Genomic DNA, 13,794 nt, shown 5'->3' on the forward strand with positions numbered 1-13,794 from the left:
TAACGGGCCTTCACTGGAAGTGATGATTGTGCCAACTCCTCCTTTCACTAAAAATCAGTGAAGAAAGGAATTCATAGAGGCACAAATAACTTAGTGAAGAAAGAAGCATTACTGGGCCTTCTCCGCGGGGCTGGAGGCTCAGGGGAGCTTGGAGGCCGACAGGGGAAGAGGGCTCTATTGGCCAGAGGGGGCATGACGAGTGACAGCAACAGCTGTTGCCCGGCCCATCGCCAAGTGCACGGAGGGCCACTGTTCTGCAGCCAAATGCCCGGCACACGGTCCCAGGGGTCCTCGGGCCTCTCATGCAATCTGGTCGTCACTTCATCAGGTGAAGCTGCTATGACAAAGGCACCCAGGACTGTAGCTTAGCTAAGGAAGAACTTGCTTGTCTCAGAGATAAGGGTCTGGGCTGGGGGCTGTGCTGCCTTCCTCAACAAATGGCTTCCGCAGTGTTGTCCATTCCTGGTCCAAGGGAAGGGAGAAAGGTGGGGTCCTAAGCACGAGCCAGAAGTTTCACAGTCGCCTCCAAACTCAATTGCATGTTGACACCTGGCAAGGTGGGCCAAGAAATAGAACCCCTGCAGGGTGGCTCTGTCCAGCTGGACCTCAGGGGCTCTATCATGAAAGGAAAAAGGGAGAATGGCTTGGGGGGCACATAGTGGTCCCCATCACGGTACAGCCCACCAGCCCCCCAGGCGTGCACATGTTCTCTTCTCTCATTCCCACACACAGAATACACACGGTCCCTTCCCAGGTAGACAACCCAGGCCCACCCAGGCACTGCCTCCAGCTCAGGATCTCTGAGAGGGGTGACCCTCCCCATCCTGTCTAGACGTGGCTTCTTGAAGTCTGGTGGCCTATAGCTAAGAGACAGGTCACCTGCCCACATACCCCCCCACATGCATTCACACACCCACATGCACAATGCATTCACACACACACACATATGCATTCAAACACATTCACGCATACCCACAATGCATTCACACACATGCACAATGCATTCACACACACACACATGCATTCACACACACACCCACATGCACAATGCATTCACACACACACACACATGCATTCACATGCACACGTCCCCATATGTATACACACATGCCTGTGCTCACACACTTGCACCCACATGCATTCACACACACATTCACGCATACCCACAATGCATTCACACACACATTCACGCATACCCACAATGCATTCACACACGCATTCACGCATACCCACAATGCATTCACACACGCATTCACGCATACCCACAATGCATTCACACACACATTCACGCATACCCACAATGCATTCACACACACATTCACGCATACCCACAATGCATTCACACACACATTCACGCATACCCACAATGCATTCACACACGCATTCACGCATACCCACAATGCATTCACACACGCATTCACGCATACCCACAGTGCATTCACACACGTGCACATGCATTCACACACACATTCACGCATACCCACAATGCATTCACACACGCATTCACGCATACCCACAATGCATTCACACACACATTCACGCATACCCACAATGCATTCACACACGCGCACATATGCATTCACACACACATTCACGCATACCCACAATGCATTCACACACACATTCACGCATACCCACAATGCATTCACACACACATTCACGCATACCCACAATGCATTCACACACACATTCACGCATACCCACAATGCATTCACACACACATTCACGCATACCCACAGTGCATTCACACACACATTCACGCATACCCACAATGCATTCACACACACATTCACGCATACCCACAATGCATTCACACACACATTCACGCATACCCACAATGCATTCACACACACATTCACGCATACCCACAATGCATTCACACACGCATTCACGCATACCCACAATGCATTCACACACACATTCACGCATACCCACAATGCATTCACACACGCATTCACGCATACCCACAATGCATTCACACACACATTCACGCATACCCACAATGCATTCACACACGCACACATATGCATTCACACACACATGCACCTACTCGCACACACACACATGCACATGCACACGCACATGCGTTCACCCTGCTCAGCTCTCTGAGAAACTCTCCTGCCCATTCACCTCAGCAGCCCCTGGATGTGTGTCTGAAGCAGGAGCAGAGGAGAGTGACTGCCTGGCCTCTAAACTCCGTGCCCAGAAAAGCCTCACGAGGAGGCAGCCTAGGCACAGCGTTCCTAGCCAGTGCCCGGACGGCTCTGCATCAGGTGACTGCCCCAGAGGACGACTCTCATTCTAGAAGGAAGTGTCGGTGGCACGGCTGACCTCACCTGGGTGGCAGTCACCCTGCTAGGCCCTCTGAGCCTGGCATGCGTCCTCACCTCCTCCTGACCCCTCGATGAGGGGAAGGCAGGCTTGACTCTCTTTAGAATAGTTTTAGATTTACAGAAAAAATGCAAAGATATTGCAAAGACTAGCTGTACGCACCACACACACCCAGGTTCCCCTATAATTAACACCTTACGTTAGTATGACACATTTATTAAATTATTAACCAACATCGACATATTATTATTAACTAAAGAAGGCACTTTATTCCAATTTCCTTAGTTTTCACCTAATGCCCGATTTCTATTCTGTGTCACATCCAGTGTAGCACATGGCTTATGGTGGTGGTTCCACCATAGGGTCCTTGCGGCTGTGATGGTATCTGAGATTTTCTTTTGTTCGATGACCTTGACAGTTTGGAGGAGTGCTGGTCAGTTACTTTGTGGGATGTGTGTCTCATGGATAGACTGAGGTTATTTCAGAGGAAGACCACAGGTATGTAGTGCCTTCCCGTCGCATCGTGTCAAGGGCCCATGATGTAGATGACTCGCCGTGTGACGTTGACCTCGGCCACCTGCAGAGGTGTAGCTGTCAGATTTCTTCACTGTCACGTTTCTCTTTTTCCATCATCTTGCCAAATATCTATGTAAATTATTTGGAATTATGTATTTGAGACTTATCTGTTCTTCCTCATTTGTTAATTTATAAAACCATTTATTTCATTCTTTGAATTTTATCATCAAGTACAACTTTACTTTGTTGCTCACGTTTTTCCTGTTTGCACGTTGGGAGAATGTCAGTTGGCTCCTGTGTCCTCTGACAGACTGTATCATCGTGTCTTTAGAAGTTTTTCCTTGAGCACTTCCTCTCTTTCTGAAACTAAGGAATGCTCCAGTCCTGGTGCATATTTCCTGCCCGTCCCAGAGGGAGCCCTGTTCCTATTCCTAGAGAATGGCACTGGAAGCCAGTGCCTGGACAGAGGTGTGCTCGTGGCTACCGGCATGTCGTTGCTTCTAAACCTTCTCACCTGACAGAGCAAGGAGACATGCGTGTGCACTAACCTGCGTGTGGATGCACGTCTGTATTTGTTTAATTGACCATCTGCATCTATATTAAGCTAAACATGAGTTCATACTGATGTCTCCAATTCCAACCCACGACCAACGGATCGCTCGTCTTCTTGCTTATTTGTAAACTCCCACTCCAGCAGTGAGCTCTCACTTCCCTGCCCACTCCCTTCATCGTTCTGCCTGCATGCACATGTGCAGTACGCACCTGCTAAGCCCCGCTCCGGGGAAGCAGCGTCCCACCAGAGCCCGGCACTTGCAGGCAGGTGCCTTTAGCCTACAGGTTCCGTTCTTCCGCTTACTCAGCTCAGAACCTCTCCCCACCTTCTTCAGTCAGGTTGTTTCATAAAATTGTAATAAAGTGAGGTTGTTTTGTAACATTCTACATTCCACCCTCGGATTTCCTCAAATGCCTAAATAATATTTTTTTCATAGACTACATTTTTTAGAGCAGTTTCAGGTTCACAGCAAAATTGAGCAGAAGGTTGAGAGATTTCTCATCGATCCCTGCCCCTGCAAACGTGCGCAGCCTCCACATTGCCCACGTCCCCGCCAGAGGGTGCATTTGTTACATCTGACAGACCTGCACTGATGCGTCGTTAGCACCCAGAGTCCGTAGTTTCCACTTCTGTTCACTCTTGTGTCGTCCATTCTATGGGTTTAGACAAATGTGTAATGACACGTGTCCTCCATTTGTAGCATCATACAGAGCGGTTTCCTTGCCCTCAAAGCCCTCTGGGCTCCACCTCCTCATCCGCTGTCCCCACCCCAGCAACCACTGATCGTTTTTTCTTTTTTTTTTTATTGTGGCAAAATGCGCATTAACATAAAATTTATCACCACCATCCATCCCCATGACTTTTTTCATCTCGTAAAACTGAAAATCTGTACATTGACTCTCCATTCGCCCTTCCTCCCAGTCGCTGGCAACCAGCATCCTAGTTTCTTTCTCTATGAATTTGACTACTCTAAGTGCCTCCTGAAAGTGGAATGACAGTGTTTGTCCTTTTGTGACTGGTTTATCACTCAGCAGAATGTGCTCAAGATTCATCCATACTATAGCGTGTGACAGAATTTCCTTCCTTTTTAAGCCTGAATAATATTCCATTGTATGTTTATGCTACACTTTGTTTATCTGTTTATCCATCATTGGACACTTGGGTTGCTTCCATGTTTTAGCTACCATGAATAATGGTGCTATGAACATGGATGTGCAAATATCTCGTTAAGAAAGTGCTTTTGATTTTTTTGGGTATATACACAGAAGTGGATTCGCTAGATCATATTGTAATTCTATTTTTTATTTTTGGGGGGAACCTCCATACTGTCTTCCACAGTAGCTGTACCATTTTATGTTTCCACCAACAGAGCACAAAAGTTCCAATTTCTCCACATCCTCCCCAACACTTGTTTTCTGTTCTTTTGATAGCAGGCATCCTAATGAATGTGAATTGTATCTCATTGTAGTGTTGATGTGCATTTCCCTAATGATTACTGATGCTGAGCATCTCCTCATGTGCTTCTTGGCCACGGTCTGTCTTCTTTGGAGAAATGTCTATTCAAGTCCTTTGCCCATTTTTGAGTCCAGTTGTTGTGTTTTTTGTTGTTGAATTTTAGGAGTTCTTTACACATTCTGGGTATTAATCCCTTATCAGATGTATGATTTGCAAATATTTCTCCCATTCTGTGGGTTGCCTTTTTACTCTGTAGATAGTGTCTTTGTGTGTGTATGTGTGTGTGTGTGTGTGTAAGGAAGATTGGCCAAAGCAAAGAGCACACACCTAAATGTATAAAGCAATTATTAACAGATGTAAAAGGAGAAATAGACAGTAACACAATAATAGTAGGGGACTTTGGCACTCCACTTACACCAATGGATAGATCATCCAAATAGAAGATCAATAAGGAAACATTGGCCATAAATGACATATTACACCAGATGGACTAGTAGATATGTACAGAACATTCCACCCAAAAACCAGAGAATACACGTTCTTTTCAAATGCACATGGAACATTCTCCAGGATTGGTCACTTATTAGGCCACAAAACAAGTCCCAAGTGCTCTTTGCTTTGGCTGCCCGGGGTTTGCAGGTTCGGATCCCAGGCGCAGACCTAGCACTGCTCATCAAGCCGCACTGTGGCAGCATCCCACATAAAACAGAGAAAGATTGGCACAGATGTTAGCTCAGGGCCAATCTTCAACCCACAATTTAAGAAGATTTAAATAATAATACCAAGCGTCTTTTCTAACCACAGAGGTATGAAACTAGAGATCAACTACAGGAAGAAAATCAGAAAAGCCACTAATATGTGGAGATTAAACAAAATGCTACTGAAAAACAACTGGGTCAATGAAGAAATCAAAGCAGAAATCAATAAATACCTGGAGACAAAGTGGAGCGTGCAAACTTAACCACGATGCCATGGGGATGGCCCCTAGATAATATCTTTTGATGTACAAAATTTTTCAATTTTCATCAAATCCAATTTGTCTAGTTTATCTTTTGTTGCCTGTGCCGTTGGTGTCATATCCAAGAAATCACTGCCAAAGCCAATGTTGTGAAGCTTTTGTCTTATGTTTCTCTGAGAGTTTTATTGCTTTAGGTCTCATGTTTAGATCCTTGATCCATTTTGAGTTAACTTTTGTATATTGTGTTAGTTGAGGGTTCAACTTCATTCTGTTGAACATGAATATCCAGTTTTCCCAGCGCCATTTGTTGAAAAGACTGTGCTTTCTCCTTTGAATGGTCTTGGAACCCTTGTCGAAAATCATTTGACCACATATGTGAGGGTTTATTTGTGGGCTCTCTAGTCTACTCCATTTGTCTATATGTCTGTCTTTATGCCAACACCACACTGTCTCAGTAACTGTATCTTTATAGTAAGTTGTTTTTTTTTTTTGAGGAAGCTTAGCCCTGAGCTAACATCTGCTGCCAATCTTCCTCTTTTTGCTGAGGAAGACTGGCCCTGAGCTCACATCCATGCCCACCTTCCTCTGCTTTATACATGGGACACCTACCACAGCATGGCTTGCCAAGCGGTGCCATGTCCACACCCAGGATGTGAACCGGCGAACCCGGGGCTGCCGAAGCAGAATGTGCGCACTTAGCCACTGCACCACTGGGCTGGCCCCTATAGTAAGTTTTGAAATCTGGAAGTGTGAATCTTCTAGCTTTGTTCTTCTTTTTCAAGATTTTTTTGGCTATTCTGGGTCCTTTGAGATTCCATGTGAACTTTAGGATGGGTTTTTCTATTTCCATAAAAACGTCATTGGGATTTTGATGGGGATTGCGTTGAATCTAGCCTGCTTGGGTAATATTGACCCCTTAACAATCCGTGAACATGAGGTGTGTGTCATTTATTTGTGTCTCCTTTGATTTCTCTCAGCGATGTTTTGTAGTTTTCGTTGTACAAGTCTTTCACCTCCTTGGTTAAGTTAATTCCTAAGAATTTTATTCTTTTTTGCTGTTGTCAATGGGATTGTTTTTAGAATTTCCTTTTCTGATTGTTCATTGTTCATGTATAGAAATGCAACTTATTTTTTTTTGTGTTGACTTTGTATCTTGCTACTTTGCTGAGTTTGTTTACTAGATCTAATTGCTTTTTTGTGGAGTCTTTAGGATTTTCTATATATAAGATCATGTCGTCTACAAACAGAGAGAATTTTACTTCTTCCTTTCCAATTTGGATCCTTTTTATTTATTTTTCTTGCCTAATTGCTCTGGCTAGAACTTCCAGCTCTAGGCGTAATAGAAGTGGTGAAAGCAGGCATCCTTGTCTTGTACTTGATCTTAGAGGAAAAGCCTTCAGTCTTTCACCATTAAGTATTTGATGTTTTCTGTGGGGTTTTTTTATATATGGCTTTTGTCATGTGGACGTAGTTTCCTTCCATTCCTATTTTGTTGAGTGCTTTTTCATGAAAGAGCGTTGAATTTTGTCAGATGCTTTCTCTGAGTCAATTGAGATGATTATGTGGGGTTTTTTTCCTGCATTTTGTTTATGTGACATATTACATTGATTGATTTTTATATGTTCAACCATCTTTGCATTCCAGGAAGGCATCTCTCTTGGTCATAGTGTATATTCCTTTTTTAAAATTTTATTTTGTTTTATTTTTTGAAGAAGATTAGCCCTGAGCTAACACCCGCCACCAATCCTCTTCTTTTTTGCTGAGGAAGACTGGCCCTAAGCTAAGATCTGTGCGCATCTTCCTCTGTTTTTTACATAGGATGCCTGCCACAGCATGGCTCAATAGGCAGTGTGTGTGTGTCCACACCCGGGATCCAAACCAGTGAACCCTGGCCACCAAAGTGGAACATGCGAACTTAACCACTACACCACGAGGCCGGCCCCTGTATGTTGCTTTTAATATGCTGCTGAATTTGGTTCGCTAATGTTTTGTTGAGGAGTTTACATCAATGTTCTTGAGAGATATTGCTCTGTAGTTTTCTTTTCCAGTGGTGTGTTTGTCTGGCTTTGTTATCAGAGTAATGCTGGCCTCATAGAATGAGTTGGGAAGTGTTCCCTACCTCAAACTCTGGGAAAAGTTTGAGCAGAATTGGTGTTAGTTCTTGAAATGTTTGGTAGAATTCAGTGAAGCTGTGAGGTCCAGGGCTTTTTTTAGTGGAGAGATTTTTGATTCCTGATTCCATCTCCTTACCAGTTACAGGTCTGTTCAGACTGTCTATTTCTTTGTGATTTAGTCTTGGTAGGTTTTGTGTTTCTAGGAATTTGCCCGTTTCATCTAGGTTTCCCAATTTTTTGGTGTACGATTGCTTATAGTACAGTCTTACTGTCCTTGTTTCTGTAGAATTGGTAGTAATGTCCCCACTTTAATTTCTGATTTTAGTAATCTGAGTCTTCTTTCTTTTTCGCTTAGTCCAGCTAGCTAAAGGTCTGTCACTTTTGTTGATCTTTTCAAAGAACCAACTTTTGGTTTCATTGATTTTTCTGTATTGTTTTCTATACTCTATTTTGTTTATCTCTGCTCTAATCTTTAATATTCCGTCCCTTCTGCTGCCTTTGGGTTAAGTTCGTTCTTTTTCTAGTTCCTTAAGTGACAAAGATAGTTTGATTTGAGATCTTTCTTGGTTTTTTTTTAAAGATTTTATTTTTTTCCTTTTTCTCCCCAAAGCCCCCCGGTACATAGTTGTATATTCTTCGTTGTGGGTCCTTCTAGTTGTGGCATGTGGGACGCTGCCTCAGCGTGGCTTGATGAGCAGTGCCATGTCCGCGCCCAGGATTCGAACCAACGAAACACTGGGCTGCCGGCAGCAGAGCGCACGAACTTAACCACTCGGCCACGGGGCCAGCTCCATCTTTCTTGTTTTTTAATGTCAGCATTTATAGCCATAAATTTCCCTTTCAGCACTCTTCTCTGCATCCTGTAAGTTTTGGTATGTTGTACTTTTATTTTCATTTGTCTCTAATTATTTTATAATTTCTCTTGTGATTTCTTCTTTGATTCATTTGTTGTTTAAAAGTGTGTTGTTTAATTTACACAATTTTGAGAATTTTTCAGTTTTCTTTATTTTATTGACTTCTAACTTTATCCTATTGTGGTCAGAGAAGATATTTTGTATGATATCTATCTTTTTAGATCTATTGAGATTTAATTTGTGGCCCAACATATGGCCTGGAATATGTTCCATGTGCACTTGAGAAAAACGCGTGTGCCGTGGTTGGATAGAGCATTCTGTGTGTGTCTGTTTGATCTGGTTAGTTAATTTTGTCGTCTAAGTCTTCAATTTCCTTACTAATGTTCTGTGTGCTTGTTCTGTCCATTATTGTGAGTGGGGTGTTGAAGTCTCCAACTATTATTGTAAACTGACTATTTCTCCCTTCAATTCTGTCAGTTCTTGTGTCGTATGTTTCGAAGGTCCATCATTAGGTGCATAAATGTTTGTAACTGTCATGTCTTCTTGCTGCATTAAGACTTTTGTTAATATATAACCGCTGGTGTTTTTATCATCTCCTTAGTTTTGCCTTTTCCGGGTTGTAATGGAATCACACAGTGTGGAGCCTTTGCAGACGGGCTTCTCTCGCTTGGTTAATGCATTTAAGTTTCTTCCATGCCTTTTCATGGCTTGATGGCTCATTTCTTTTTAACCGGCTTGACTTTTAAAAAAATGAGACTCTGGCGCTCCCAACTTGTCACGGTCAATACACCAATCTGTGATTTCTCGGATGTGGATCGTGTCCCTGCGGCATGCAGAAACACTGCCTCTCCCACCGGGGGCCAGATGCAGGCCTCGCCCCTGAGCAGGAGGGAGGCCAGAGCTCCTTGTGCCACGTCAGGGCTGCAGGCTGGCAGTTGGGAGAGGAGCCCTTGCTGCAAGCCCAGTGCAGCCCCCCTGGCTCATTGGGGTCTTTTGGCAGCTGTCCCTCGACAAGGAGCTCGTCGACTTCGGCAGCTACGTGGTAGGCGAGACTGCATCCCGGATCATCACACTGACCAACGCCGGGGGCTTGGGCACCAGATTCAAGTTTCTTCTGGCCTCTGAGTCCTGTGAGATGGACATCTCCCAGTCGGTCCTGAAAATAGTGAGTGTGCTGCTTGCTTCCTGTCAATAGCTGTGGATGCTCAGCCAAGGGCAGGGTGTGGTGCCTCCCTCCCCTAAGTCAGTCCCCCAAGTGTAAAATGGGCAATGACAAGAAGGAGTTTGTTGGCACGGGGCTGGAGGAGAAGGGGTGGCAGGACATCCTCATCAGTCTAAATAGAAGAGATTGGTCTCCATCCATAAGGAGGACACCAGGGGCCACCTGGCCACAGGCACAATGGCAGCAGGACGCTGTCCCCTCTCGAGCATGTAGTGACAGGGCGGTGACCAGGAGCTCCAAGGCCTGAGAGCCCCAGGAGGCCTTCCCTTCTCCTGGTGCGCCTCCAAAGTCCCAGCATGGGCTTGGGCAGCCCAGCCCAGATGACTCAGGCTGAGAACCAAGGCAGACGCTGCCCCGTACCTGCACCTTCTCCAAAGGCGCGAGGGGGGCCTTGCTGCTTTCACGGGAAGGCTGTGCACCATGCTGCTAAGTGAATGGAAACAGCCTCAGAGCATCACAGGTGGGACCCCATCCGTGGAGACAACTTCTGCCACACCCAGTGGATCCTGGGGGTCATTTGGGGGTGAAATTGGTGAGAGAAACTGCCCTTTTTAAATACACGTCTGAATTAGTTGAAACTTTCCTACAGGGAGCACTAAGCTCCTACTTTGCAGTTCTGTCTGCTGCATTGAGGGGTCTCAGCAAAGGACTGGAAGGGTCTCCCTCAGGGAATGAGGGGCCAACAGTCAGGGGTCCCCCAGGCAGCCAGCGGACCAGCAGCTGCAGCAAAGGTGGGAGGGGCCAGGATGTGAACCTGGGAGGAGGGCCAAGGTGATGGTGGGTAAGGAGGGGACATGGGGGCAGGTGCCTCCTCAGGGTGCTCCGCTGGTGCCAGCCCTGTCTCCTCCTGGTGGGCACTGTCCTGCTGGACGACAGCTGCACCTGAGCTGTGCCCAGGCTGTCCATTCACCCTGTGGCACTGAGTCACACGTGACAGGTACTCGGCCACTCTGTTATGAGCAAGGACTGGGTGGCAGTGACCTCTGGGCGAGGAGCAAAGGTGGGGCCGGGCCAGTTCTCAGGCCAGCAGGGATCTGGGCTGAAGCAAGGAGAGCACAGAGCTGGAGACTGGTCAGCCCACATGGGGAAAGGAACCCAGCATCCTGGGGGCTCAGGCGGAGAGGAAGGCTGAGGGCCAGTGCGGGAGACTGCACTCGCCCCCATGCCAGAGCCCAGCCCACGGTGGGCTCCAAGATGGGGCATCAGTGCTGTGGTGACCGAGGAGAAGCCAGCCTGGGCTACAGCAAGCAAGGCAGAGGGGTCTGCCTGAGCCCCCGGATGAGAGCTGCTGTGGTCTGGAGCCCCGGTGTGAGGCAGGGCAAGAGGCGTCAGGGGAGGTGTGCAGGAGCTGGCAGCCCCCAGCCCAGGTCATGGCCAGGCTCTCTATGCGGCCCTTGCTGTGACGGGGTTCTGGGCAGTTGGGTGAGAAAGGCAAGTGGAAATTGCCAGTAAAAGTCATATTCTCTTTTTTAGAGCAGTGTCTTTACATATGAAGATAAAAGTTTTTATGAAAAAGTCACCACCAGTTTTTCTGAGCAGCACGTGGAGGGCAATGAGTCCTCTCCCATTGAGGAGACAAGCCAGAAGGAGTCTGGAAAGCTGGACAGCAAGGAGCAGGAGGAGGGGCGCCCTGCAGGTGAGCTGGACACTGGCGGGCCCGTGCCTGGCACACAGCTCTGGGGACCTCGGCAGCAGGACCCCTGAGTCACAGCTGTTTGACAGGCAAGAAGAGGCCAGGTGGGGTGGGTTGCAGGGCCCCATTCCAGGAGCCACCTGGAGCACCTGCTGGCCTCTGACAAAGCTCTGATGTGCCAGCATGGTGCCAGAGGGCGGGATGGTGCAGAATTTTTCCAGGGCTCTGATTTTAAGTGATAGCAAATAAGAAAATATTCATGTATTCAAAAACTACTGGTTATGGAGTAGATTTTAAATTTGCATTTATATTTAACAGCAGACTTAAAAGAAATCCTGGCTTTGGACCACCAGGCTGGCCACCGGGGTTGCCCTCCTCACTGCCCTTGGGAGTCCCTGTTGGGACATTCGAGGAGCCCTTCTCCAGGGGTGCAGCTGCAGACTGGAGGGAGGGAGGGAGGGGAGGAGGGCCCTGCTGACGGGAGGCTCTGCTCACGGGTCACGGGAGGCTCTGGGTTGCCTGGGGCTGTGCTGAACTCTGTACAGAAGTGCAGATGACACATGAGGACAATTTAAAGAGGAGTCATGACATCGGCACCCCGAACCCAGCACCAACCTTGAGAAGGAAGAGAATTCCTGGAGGCTGGCCTCACTTCGACTGCCTCTTCTGCACCAGCGACTGCCATCTGGAATTATTTTCATTCCCCTACCACCCTTTATAGTTTGTCTGTCCACGTCCACATACCAGACGTGGCTGGATCTCTTCCTTTACGTAAATGGAGCCGGGGGAGCACAGTCTCCTGTGAGTTGCTCTGTTGCTCAGCGTCAAACTTTGAGGCTCCCTCACACTGATGTGTGAGCCGTTCTTCCTGCTTCCTCCGCTGTATGGCATCTCCTTTCACGACCGCGCCTCGAGTCACGGTTGAACCCACGGGGGTGAACCCTGCCGGTTCACATTTGGGGGGACTTCGAGGTGTGTGCTGTCGTCCACAGGGCCGCGTCTTTCTGTGCATGCTTTTCTCTGGGGCACTCACCCGGGTGCGTGCTTGCCACATCACAGGATACGCACAGCTTCACCTTCATTAGCTGACCAAGTTCTTTTTCAACGTGGTTGTGCCAATTCACCCCCCCCCCCACAAAAGCATCTAAGAGGATGCAACCCAACACAGCTGCTACTAGCCACACCTGGCTATTTAAAATTAATCAAAATTGAAGAAGTGTGGGGCCCAGCCCTGTGGCTGAGTGGTTAAAGTTCCGTGCGCTCTGCTTTGGCAGTCCAGGTTCACAGGTTCAGATCCTGGGCGCAGACCTACTCCACTCACCAGCCATGCTGTGGCAGCATCCCACATACAAAAAGTAGAAGAAGATTGGCACAGATGTTAGCTCAGGGCAAATCTTCCTCAGCAAAATAAAATTAAAAAGAGGAGTAAAAGTTGCACTCCTCCTTCACACAAGCACATTTCAAGTGCTCAGTAGCCACCTGGGGCTTGTGGCTGCCAGCCTTCCGTCCCCACAGAAAGCACCGTGGGCAGCACTTGGTGCTATCAGTCTGTGGACCCGTGAAGGCGTGTTGTTGAGGTTTTGATTTGTATTTCCCACATCAGCAACAAGATCGCCGGTCTGTTCATGAGCCTGTCTACTATTTGGATTCTCTTTGGTATGAAATATCTGTTAAAGCTTTTCCCCTACTTTCCTGTGGGGTTGTCTGTCTTTTCCTTATTGATTCACAGGCATTCTTTCCATTCCCTGGAGACTTGGCCCTTTGTCAAGTATTTGCTGCAAATGTTGCCTCCACATCTTTGTACTGCCTTTATGATCTCATTTCTTAAATCAAAGTCCTCAATTTTAATGTTTGCTAATCCATCCATCATTTCTTTTGAAGTTTGTTTCTTATGCCTTTTTAGGAATTTTTTCCTATCCCAAGGTCATAAAGACACAGGGGCAGCCCTGTGTTTAGGTCTGTGATCTGGAGTTGATTTTGCATGTGCTATGAGGCAGGGGCCGGGCTCTTTTCCCACATGGACGTCCAATCATTCCTGGAACTTGTGTTGGAAAGTCCTTCCTTTCCCCGTTGGGTCGATTTGCTATCTTTGGCAAAAGTCAGTTTGTTCTCTTTGTCACAGATGTTTCTGGACTCCCTTTTCTGACCAGTTGGTCCC

General features: G+C 47.1%; 1 protein-coding gene across 11 annotated transcripts in view; it reads left to right on the forward strand.

Annotated features, from left to right (window-relative positions):
- Positions 1–13,794, forward strand: part of CFAP74 (cilia and flagella associated protein 74) — a 75,401-nt gene that overhangs the window by 37,345 nt on the left and 24,262 nt on the right. For 10 of the 11 annotated variants that reach the window (XM_070511305.1, XM_070511308.1, XM_070511309.1 and 7 more), the window contains 2 exons: positions 9,782–9,946; positions 11,477–11,639. In XM_070511305.1, the coding sequence (XP_070367406.1) occupies positions 9,782–9,946; positions 11,477–11,639 (328 nt within the window). The remainder of the gene's footprint in view (positions 1–9,781; positions 9,947–11,476; positions 11,640–13,794) is intronic. The other variant, XM_070511307.1, reaches the window with a different exon arrangement.

This window comes from Equus asinus, chromosome 5 (genome assembly GCF_041296235.1).
Source record: "Equus asinus isolate D_3611 breed Donkey chromosome 5, EquAss-T2T_v2, whole genome shotgun sequence".
NCBI lineage: Eukaryota > Metazoa > Chordata > Mammalia > Perissodactyla > Equidae > Equus > Equus asinus.